The sequence below is a fragment of the Triticum urartu genome, chromosome 5A (assembly GCF_056163025.1).
Source record: "Triticum urartu cultivar PI428250 chromosome 5A, HENAU_Tu73, whole genome shotgun sequence".
Taxonomy (NCBI): Eukaryota; Viridiplantae; Streptophyta; class Magnoliopsida; order Poales; family Poaceae; genus Triticum; species Triticum urartu.
In genome coordinates this window covers 51,035,795-51,047,293 of record NC_141877.1, presented here as the reverse complement: position 1 = coordinate 51,047,293, position 11,499 = coordinate 51,035,795, and the positions used below count along the sequence as shown (strand labels likewise).

Genomic DNA, 11,499 nt, shown 5'->3' with positions numbered 1-11,499 from the left:
AATCTTCAGAAAGGGTCCCGGCGGACTATCTGTTCCGAATGACGCTGAGGGACGCGCACCCATGTGGAAGAAGAAATCTATATTTTGGGACCTACCCTACTGGAAAGACCTAGAGGTCCGCTCTTCAATCGATGTGATGCACGTGACGAAGAACCTTCGCGTGAACCTGCTAGGCTTCTTGGGCGTGTATGGGAAGACAAAAGATACACCAGAGGCATGGGAGGACCTGCAACGTTTGCACGAAAAAGACGGCATGCCACCAAAGCAGTATGAAGATCCTGCCAGCTACGCTCTTACCAAGGAAGAGAAGGAAATCTTCTTTGAATGCCTGCCCAGTATGAAGGTCCCATCTGGCTACTCGTCAAATATAAAGGGAATAATAAATATGGCAGAGAAAAAGTTCCAGAACCTAAAGTCTCATGACTGCCACGTAATTATGACGCAACTACTTCCAGTTGCATTGAGGGGGCTTCTACCGGAAAACGTTCGATTAGCCATTGTGAAACTATGTTCATTCCTCAATGCAATCTCTCAGAAGGTGATCGATCCAGAAATCCTACCAAGGTTAAGGAGTGATGTGGCGCAATGTCTTGTCAGTTTCGAGCTGGCGTTCCCACCATCCTTCTTCAATATCATGACGCACGTCCTAGTTCATCTAGTCGATGAGATTGTCGTTCTGGGCCCTGTATTTCTACACAATATGTTCCACTTTGAAAGGTTCATGGAAATCCTAAAGAAATATGTCCGTAACCGCGCTAGGCCAGAAGGAAGCATCTCCATGGGCCATCAAACAGAGGATGTCATTGGGTTTTGTGTTGACTTCATTCCTGACCTTAAGAAGATAGGTCTCCCTCAATTGCGGTATGAGGGGAGACTGGGTGGAAAAGGCACGCTAGGAGGGGACTCAATAATATGTAGGGACGGGCATTCTTGGTCTCAAGCACACTACACGGTTCTATAGAATTCCACCTTGGTGACCCCGTATGTCGATGAACACAAGAACATTCTGCGCTCCAAACACCCGGACCAGTGTGACGACTGGATTACATGTGAACACATCAGGAGTTTTGGCAGTTGGTTCCAAACACGTCTCAGGTGTGACAACACTATTTCTGATGACCTGTACTCGTTGGCGAGGGAACCATCTTTGACTGTAATGACTTACAAAGGGTACGAGATAAATGGGAATACATTTTACACGATCGCCCAAGATCAGAAGAGCACCAACCAAAACAGTGGTGTCCGCTTTGATGCAGCAACCAAGAGGGGAAAGGACACATATTATGGTTACATAGTGGACATATGGGAACTTGACTATGGATATGATATTAAGGTCCCTTTGTTTAAGTGCAAATGGGTCAATCTGTTAGGCGGCAGGGTACAGGTAGACCCACATTACGGAATGACAACAGTGGATCTAAACAATCTGGGGTACACAGACGAACCATTCGTCCTAGACAATGATGTGGCGCAGGTTTTCTATGTGAAGGACATGTCTACCAAACCAAGAAAAAGAAAAGATAGGGAAGCAGATACATCATACGGTGAGCCAAAGCGCCACATAGTTCTTTCAGGAAAAAGAGGCATCGTGGGATTGGAGGGCAAGACAGACATGTCTAAAGATTATGAAAAGTTTCATGAAATTCCTCCCTTCAAAGTCAAGGCTGACCCAAGCATCCTGTTAAACGATGAAGATTATCCATGGTTACGGCGCAATAAGCAAAGGACACAAGCGAAGAAAAAGTGAAGACTTTCTATCCAGAACTATTATGATGATGCCTTTGATCTAGAATATCACTGCAATTACATGTGAACAAAAGAAATCCCTTTGTAACACATGAGTTTTCGTCCGAAATCCTGATACTTCCAAAGAGATTGTCTGTTTTGTACACGAAGTGCATCCAGTTTTTGTCGTAACCCTCTCAACTTTTTAGCACATGCTATGTGGGTGAAATGATGATACCATGCCAACTTTCAACCTTTTCAGAGTTCATTTGTAGTGCTTTTCAATTTAAGGGTCATTTAGCTCAAAGAATGAACTAATAGCAAAAAGAATGAACTAATTGCAAAAAGAATGAACTAAAAATAATCAATTAAAATATTCTATTATGATCAACTAAAACAAAACTATAATATCCTTCAATAGAAAAAAGAATCAAGTAAAAAGCTTTTATAAAACTCCAATAGCAAAAGGAATCAACTCAAAAAACTTTTATAAACCTCTAGTATTATTGAAACTAAAATTATATAAAATTTATGCAACCAAAATTATCAAAGTATTTTCTGTTCAAAACATTAAAGCAAAAAGAATTTTCATAAAGAAATTTTTTTGTTAGAAACTTTAATTGCAAAAGGAATTATCATAAAGAATTTTTTGTTAGAAACTAAAATAACAAAATCTGTTTTTCAATATAATGATAAAACACAGTGATATTAAATAGCAGGAAAAAGAATCACTAAAAATCTATCTTTATAGTAAAGTTATTTAAAAACTAGTGATTCACACAAATTTTAAAAAATTCAAATTTAAACTATTCAAACTGGAAAACAAATGGCACTAACAGAAAGTTTATAATTTTTATTACCTAAAGCAAAAAGAAATAAAAAAATAAAGCAAAAAACAACAGATAATAAATTATGCAAAGAACAAAACAAAAAACTGGAAAAAAAATTTAAAAAATGCAACCTACTGGGCCACCACGGCCTGAATACGACTAGAAACCCAGCTAATTGGGCCAGGATTCAGGCCCGAAGAAGGCCCAGCAGGCCCACAGGCATAGCGGTGTCAGTTTAGGCCCATAGGCCTGCAGTTCAGCGGAGTTCGAGAGGGAAGCGGGGCTTATAAAACAGGTGCGGAGCGCTCTAAACTAGCAAGGTGGGACTAAACTCCCACCACCACCCCGCTGTGCAAGGCCATTGGTCCCGGTTGGTGCCACCAACCGGGACCAAAGGCCACCTGCTTCCCGCCCTTTGGGCTGCTGAAAAGAGGCCTTTGGTCCCAGTTGGTGGCACCAACCGGGACTAAAGGTGGGCATTGGTATTGGTTGGTGCCACCAACCGGGACCAAAGAGTTGGGTATATAACCAACACTTGTGAAAATTTAGAATTCATCTAGCAGTTGCCTCCCGACGCCGCGCCGGACCATGCCCTCGCCGTCGCCGACGCCCTCGCCCTCGCCGCGCGCCGTCCTCGTCGCCGGCGCGCCCTCGCCGCCGCCGACGCCCTCTGCCCTGACGCGCCCCTGCCCGCCCCGACGCCGCCTGCCGTCCTCGTCACCGACGCGCCCTCGGTCGCGCCCTCGCCGCCGCCGATGCGCCCCTGCCCGCCCCGACGCTGCCGCCGTGCGCCTCCTGCCCCGACGCCTCCGTCATGCACCCCTCTGCCCCGACGCACCCTGCCCACCCCGACGCCGCCACCGACGCCCCCTGCCCCGACGCCTCCCTATGTGAGCACCGCGCCCCTGCCGCCGCCGCCGCCGTGATGCGTATTTTTATATGCATGTATGTATTTTTAGATGTTTTTAGATGTTCATATATGTATGTATGTATGTATGTATGTATGTATTTTTCAGATATATGTAGTTTTTAGATGTATTTTTTGTATGCATGTATGTACTATTTATATGTATGGAAAAGAGGAAGAAGGAAGAAAAAGAAGGAGAGGAAAAAGGAAAATAAGAAGAGTAAGAAGGAGAAGAAGAAGAAGAAGAAGAAGAAGAAGAAGAGAGGAAGAAGAGGAGAAAAAATAAGAAGAGGAAGAAGAAGAAAAAAGAAGAGGAGAAGAAGAACATTCTCCTCTATTCCTTCTTCTCCTCTTTTTTTCTTCTATTTTTTTCTTCTTCTTCTCCTCTATTTTTTCTTCTTATTCCTCTTCTTATCTTTTATCGGGAACGAGGGTGTCGGAAACTAGGGAAGAGGGTCGAGGGTTGCTGAGGGGTCGAGGGTCGTCGAGGGGTCGAGTGTCGAGGGTCGTCGAGGGTCAAGGGTCGTCGAGGGGTCGAGGGTCGTCGAGGGTCGAGGGTCATTGAGGGTCGAGGGTCGTCGAGGGTCATCGAGAGTCGAGGGTCGAGGGTCGTCGAGGGGTCGAGTGTCGAGGGTCGTCGAGGGGTCGAGTGTCGAGGGTCGTCAAGGGTCGAGAGTCGTTGAGGGTCGAGGGTCGTCGAGTGTCGAGGGTCGTAGAGAGTTGAGGGTCAAGGGTCGTCGAGAGTCGAGGGTCGAGGGTTGTCGAGGGGTCGAGGGTCTCCGTTTAACAAGAATGCCCCCATTATGGATGTGCACAAGTTGATCCATTTTTTCTGATCTCATCCATGGCTACATCATTTGCTGGAAGTAATAGGTGTATGACGGTACGAAACTCTTCAAAGTTGTTTTGGAATGGAGTTCCAGATAGGATGATTTGCTTTTTGGTACGGATTTCAGCAAAGGCCTTCCAAATAGCGATATTCGGAAGGCTCTCGCTGAACTTCGTACCAAAAAGTGAATTATCTTATCCGAGACTCCGTTCCAAAACAATTTTGGAGAGCTTCGTACCATTATGCGCTTGTTACTTTCGGCAAATGATGAAGCAATGGTTTTCTTGAGATATGGACCATTTTCTGCACATCTAGAATGGCGCCATCTTGTTGAATCCCTTAAGGGTTAAGAGAATCCGAGCGGTCGAGGATCGGAACTAGCTAGGGTAGGGGGTCAAGGGTCGCCGAGGGGATGAGGGTCGAGGGTCGTCGAGGGGTCGAGGGTCGAGGATCGCCGAGGGGTCTATTTTTTCCACTATTAATATATCCATCTCTCATGTTTGTATATTAATTGTCATGTTGTAATATTTGCAGAAACTATGGATCAACAAATAGACTTTCAACAAGAAGAGATATTGGGGGACATAATCCGCGATGGAGGTGATGTCTTGTTGTTTCTCAACGACCTCAAAGAAGGTCTGGAAGGAGAGGAAGCATGCTATGATGATCAAACAATGGAGGAGCAAAGTCATGATCATGATGGTGGCTCCGACGATCGTGATGACGGCTGCGGTGATCGAACAGAGTCGGGATCAGTAGTTGCAAAGTCCGGTGAGGTATATATATATAAGTAAGCCTGTGATGACTAGCTAATTGATGCATTAATTGTTTTGGTATGTACATATATTAACTCTTCTTTCTTCTTTTATAGCCCTCCGGATCGAGCAAAACTTCGGTAACGAGATGAGGCCCAAAGAAAAAGTTGCGCCCGGATGAAAGGTTCATGATCACAGAAATCGCGTGTGATGGCCAACCGATTAAATCCGTCTGGACCAAGGAAGCATTTTCTGCTCAGTGCGGGGTTCTTGTTAGGTACATGATCCCGATCAGCATCCAGCAATGGTATAAGCCTAAGAAGGAAGACCTTCAAGTTTCTTTTGTCGAAGATAGACAGAAAGATGATCTTTGGACCGCGTTGAAGGTAAATTTCACCCTACCGGCAGAGGAGGATCCGGAGAAGCCAGTTATAAAGCCATTGATCAAGGCTCATTCTCTCAAGAAGATGGCAGGTCTATTCAGGAGGTGGAAGAATGAGTTGAAATCAACGTATGTCGACAAAAACAAGACTCCAGAATTCACCGGCCAATTTGAGAAGATAAGAGATCACTGGTCCGCATTTGTGGCCCACAAGACATCGGAGAAGAGTAAGAAGATGTCAGCGATTAACAAGATAAATGCTGCAAAGAAGGAGCATCACCATCGCGGGGTCATGTGGCTACCTCAAAGCCCGGCCATTGTGGGACAAGGCTGAGTAGGACCTGATTGCTAAAGGGGTCGAACCAGAGACATTGCACTGGCCAGACCGTTCAAGGACTTGGTTCTTCGGGGTTGGGGGAACTTTGGACCCTAAAACAGGGAAGTGTTGTTGGACGGACGAGCAACTTGCAACACCCATCAGGAAACTTTAGAAAGCAATCAAGGAAGCGCAGGAAGGGACGTTCGTTCCCGACAAAGAGAACGACGAGCTCAAAAGGCCCTCGGGAATCTTGAGCACCCTGGACGAACACGTGGCACGCCAGGCTCCATTGCGTGGAAGGTTGGGTTTCCCGACGCAGGCGGTTACAAAACCCAAGAGAGGAGGAGGAAAGTGGAGCAGAGCGAACTGCAACAGCTTTTGGCAAGGGTACGAAAGCTAGAGGAACGACAAGCTGTTGAGAACCAGTGAGATCCTGCCGAAGCTATCCCAGAAGGTACCGCGCCATCTCAGTGGAGAAGCAGCGTGGCTTACACCAATCTCGTTCAGCAGCCGGACTTCACGGGTCCTAACTACCCTGTGGATTTTATCATGGATTCACACCAGTGCCACCTTATGACGCAATGGCTTCAGCTCAAAGTCAAGGCGGCTGTCGGCTCTGTGTTCCCTCCTTCACCCGAAGCAACTTTTCACTGCCGTCCAATTCAACAAGGCTATGCTGTTGTGATGGTGGATGAAATAACGGAGGGATTTGAGGAGCTCCAGCTTGAGCACCCTACAGGTGATGGGGAGACTCAGCTAGGTCTTGCTCTGAAGACTCCGTGTCTATGGCGGAAGGAGCACATCAAGCTTCTGAACTTCACGCCTCCTGCGAGTCAGCTGGCCACTCTGCCTCCTCCGCCTCCTCCTCCTCCGGCGAGTGATCAGGGCACTCCGCCTCCTGCTCCGGCGCATGAGGGCGGTAGTACTCCGCCTGCTCCGGCGCGTCCGAGTAGCCCGCCTCCTCCTTCGCCGCCTCGTAAGCAACAGCGACGGCGGAACACAGACGCCGCCGGTCTGGCAGCTCCGACGCGTCCTAGCAGTCCGCCTCCTTCTCCGCCTCTTAAGCAACGAAAGAAGATAGCTGCAGCCGCTCCGACTGCTCCGGCATCTAGCAGTACAGCCAGAGGCGGGAGGCAATACAGATTCGGTCCATCATCTCTCAAGCCTCTAGAGAAGTTACCATACGAGAGGAGCGAGGAGGAAAACCAGAAGATCTGTGAAGGCCAAGTGAGGGACTTCTTTGAATCGGTAAAAGCTAAGAAACATCCACCTTCGGAGGAGAAGATAGATCCGGTGAAAGCGAAGTGCACTTTGGATGCCCTGCAGCGACCGTCACCGCCTCTGCCGCAATCCAACTATGACCGCGTTACTGAAAGGACATATAAGGAAGCGGAGCGGTCGGGAAGTACTTGCGCTGATCAAAGGTTAGCAGAATGAAGAAGTGGGAAAAAATTCCCCAGCTCGGCGAACAAGCGAAGCAATCGTGCCCCCCGCTCAATGTGTCTAGCGATATCGTTGCTAATCTTCCGGGGATGCTGCCCGGTACCAATCCTGGAGATTACATGCCCGACGATGCACTTTTTGATACAATGGAGGCGGACACATTCAAATTCTGGCACGGGAAGCCTCTCATCAAACCTGGTACTCCTCTAACAACGATGATGCGAAGATTCCATGCTTGGTACATGGACATCTGCAGCAAGTCTGGGACGGATACTTTGACGCTGAGAGTTAAAGAGGAGCACGACCTCGTTGAAATTGATCTGTTTTCTGTTCCATATGAGGAGTTCTTCCAGTTTTTCAATCAGCAGGCCCTCGATAAAACAATCATCACTTGCTACTGTCTGTAAGTACTACTTCTCTGTAATTAATTAAGTCTCTATATATAGCTCAGCTCTTTCATTGCATGTATATATAATTATCCTCACTATATTATGCAGATTGAAGATCGCCGAATTGAAGAAAAGACAAATAGGTGATATTGGGTTCATTAACACAAATCTCATGGATGAATGGAATGTTACACATGATGCCAAACTAACCGAGGCCAACTTGCTCGCATCGTTACTTCAAAATCAAAACAAAGATACAATACACTTTCCTTACGAATATAGGTGAGTGTTACTGTCTTGTGCATATTCGGTTTTCCTTATTCCTCGAGGTTATAGTAATGTAATTGATGAGTTATGCATGCGTGCGCAGCTTCCACTTTATTCTGCTAGAGATTAAGCTTGAGCGGGGACTAGTAACCGTCATAGACTCGAAACGAAAAAATCCTAAGGAGTATGTGACCATGACTAAAATGCTCGAGAAGTAAGTTCAATCGATCATTATCGCACCATATCGGCAACTTTATTCATTTCCTGATACCAAGTAATTGTTTTCTTTGTCTGGCAGGGTTTGGAAAAAGTTCACCGCACAAACTCCGGGATTGCCGGCGGAGCTGCGGTTTAACCACCCGAAAGTAAGTACTACTAGCTAGTTCCGCGCATCTCCCATTGATTCTAGCTAGTTTCATCAATACCATTTAGCATGCTTGCTTATCAGTTTGATTGACCTCTATTTCTTGTAAAGTGGTTGTGGCAGGAACCCGGGAATAATTACTGTGGATACTATATTTGCGAGTTCATCCACCACATGACTTGTGAGCGGGGCTACTCTAAAAAACAATATGAAGTGCGTAAGCAATAATATTCGCAATTTTATTTTATTATCATCATTGTGTTGAGTTTCATTCATATATATGTATTGACTCCCTTCTTCAAATTAGATGTGGCAGATGCGGGATGAACTCCTACCACAAGATCGCATACAAGCAATTCAAGAGGAATTGGCGGGATTCTTTCTTGACCATGTCATCGACAAAGACGGAGAATACCATGTGGAAGTTGAGTTCAGATGTTAGGGGATTGTAAGAGATCTTATATTGTATATACGTAGCTAGTAGCGTCGGATAGATATATGAAAACTTGTTGTTCGGCCAATCTCTCAGAGAAGGAGAGGTTGATCACTTCTCTCTGTATATGTTCATGATCGACGATCTTCTGTACTTAATGGTTTCCTTCATTTGCTTACTAGCTAACTAGCGTGTCGAGTCCTCTCTATACGTATAATACGTAGAGTCGACCAAGCACGGAGATAAGAGAGGACACTTCTCTCTATTAGCTAGCTAACACACATATGAAACACCTAAATGAACCCTACAAAACCCCCAAAAAACCCCAACCCCCCCCCCTTTCAGAAAAAAAAACTCAGCCCCTAAACTGCTGACGCGTGGAAGCCTTTTGGTCCCGGTTGGTGGCACCAACCGGGACAAAAGGTCCTCCTGCCTGGGCAAGCCGCAGCGGCCACGTGGAGCCCCATCTGTCCCGGTTCGTGGGCAAACCGGGACTAAAGGTGTTGGGCTTTAGTACCGACACTTTAGTCCCGGTTCGGCAACCGGGACAAATGGGCCTTTTTCTACTAGTGGAGGTCGACCAGCCGCCTCCGGCACCGAGGCAAGGCGATCAGCAATAGGAACAAATCAAAACTTATGAAAGGAAAATGACAGGAAAAGTTTTCGCGTAAGTCAAACATGCTTCTAACCATCAGGATTCGAAATTGCTACTAACTGTTGCACGATGAGTATTCTTTTCTAGATGCGGCAAGTTTGGTTTTCAACATAGCAGTAGCTAGCTTGCATGCATGTTATGTTTCACTGCAAAAATGAATAAATCAATAGCAGGTCTCGTACTGAAAACACAAACGACTCACACTTTAAATTGAGATGGCTCTTCTTTGCAAAATAAAACTAAAATATAAGATGGCTTTGGCTTAAATGTGGCAGCTTCAAGCACTCTCATCAATGTGCCTATGCCAAAATGATGTAGATTTACCAACATGGATTTAGTGACAGCAACATATGATTCACAACCAGTAAAAATGAAGCAGGGAAATAGAGGGTAACTGGAGACTCAAAAATGAAGCAAACAAAAATGTTTGGGGTGCTTATAGTCTCACACAAAGACCTTGTTTCATTCGAGGCAAAAGTTGCAGTGCTTTCTACAGTAATTTTATTTATTCACAGGAAGTTAACATGAATTTTACATATTTACATTGATGATTATAGGCCCGGACTACTCCCTCTCTTGCAAGGCTGGCGGTTGCTTCACTTTATTGAGTGTTGCCATGGCTGTGTTCTCTCCTTAAATATAATCTTGAACCTCTCCTGAAGAACATCAAATAAAGCGCTTGTGCCATCAGAAGTGAGGGTGATACCATGTACATCCGAAAGTTTATCTTTTGGCATGAACCTATTCAAAGTACTAAAATCAAATGATGGTCTACACATAGGTGTGCCGGTCTTGCCTTAGGCCCTTAACTTTTATCTGTTTGCTAATTTCTTCCATGACTTAGGAGCATGCATTCTTCTAGGGATTGACCACTTTTGACATATAAAAATGTTCTCATGCCTTGTCAAGTTATCGTACATGACAATCCCATAAGAACCAAAAATGGTTCTGATTACATAGTAATTACTTATTCTAACACAAAAATATAGTTCCGGAGATTAGCACGCATAAGTGAGATCTTTGGGAAAATAAATGGGTTCGAGAAGCTCAAAAGATGCATAAAAATACAAAAACAATCAGAAGCGGCCTCTCAAATACATGGTCAATAAAGGGCATTCAAGTATCCATGATCTTGGGACAAAGCAAATCCAGTCTGTTGCTCATTCCATGAATAGCTGGCAATCACTGACGCATCAAGGAGTCAACACAAACTACCTAAGCCAGGGCGGACCGAAAGGCATGCCATAGTCACAAGGATAAGAATTCTAATGTGGAAGTATCAGTTCCCCTTGAGCAGAATACCGAGTAATAACAAATGTATCATATGCACAGAGTTAAACTGTATGTAATGGAAAATTTTAAACTTGAAAGCCTATGGGGCAACAATTTCTTCTTCCACAACAGACAGTTTTTCTTCCTCGCGTTATCGCCCTCGAATCTTCTGCTGCAATACGCTTCTCTTGAAGCACACAGGAAAACTATGGAAAACATCAGTATGTACCTTATCATTCTTGTCTATTTCCTACAAGTCTTTTTATGAGTTGTTCACTATGAGAAACCATCTCAAGAAAAGGTAGATTAATGACCAAAGAAATGAAATTATAGACCAGTACGTTGACTGAATTATTAGAGAATCTGACTGCTATAGAAAATGCATTTAGTCAAACTGGATTATTATCTTCTTAAACCAAAAGAGAATGTATGACTATAACAAAAAGGATTCAAGATGACAAAATGAATAACATAATGATTAAGAAATGATGCAGGCAGAGGGATACAGACACAAACCAGATGTTGCTAATAGATGGTTGCAGATGCATGGCTCTATACCCGATCTCGTAAGCAACACCTGTAGATTGCATAAGTTGGGTCGTCTAGACTCTTTCCTAAAGTAGTAGCATGTACTCCAGTTACTTCGCTAGCAATACTCTTTTTTTGCAACGCTACTCTTCTAGCAAAAATAACAACTTAACAACTATTATTCATTTCAAATCATTCATGAAAACCCACAGAAGTCCAGAATTCTTTGCCTATGATTAGCCCTACAGCCTGAAGACTTGCACTGAACTCATCATCCTGTTGCCTGAAGGAAATTTGGTGCCAACATCAAGCAGACTGTACAAGCTTCAAAACCACAATAACATAGTACATAACTTGGTAGTTTCATATTTAACATCTTCAACTTTGATATTGTTTCAAAA

The 11,499-nt window shown here is 44.7% G+C and overlaps 1 protein-coding gene across 1 annotated transcript; it reads left to right on the top strand.

Moving 5' to 3' along the window:
* The first annotated feature begins 7,336 nt into the window (after window positions 1–7,336).
* On the top strand, window positions 7,337–8,438 carry LOC147967954 (uncharacterized). Its single transcript, XM_087522658.1, has 5 exons — window positions 7,337–7,593; window positions 7,688–7,861; window positions 7,950–8,060; window positions 8,145–8,211; window positions 8,322–8,438. Exons 1-5 carry the CDS (start codon window positions 7,337–7,339, stop codon window positions 8,436–8,438), a joined length of 726 nt encoding a protein of 241 aa, XP_087378784.1.
* Window positions 8,439–11,499: the final 3,061 nt, after the last annotated feature.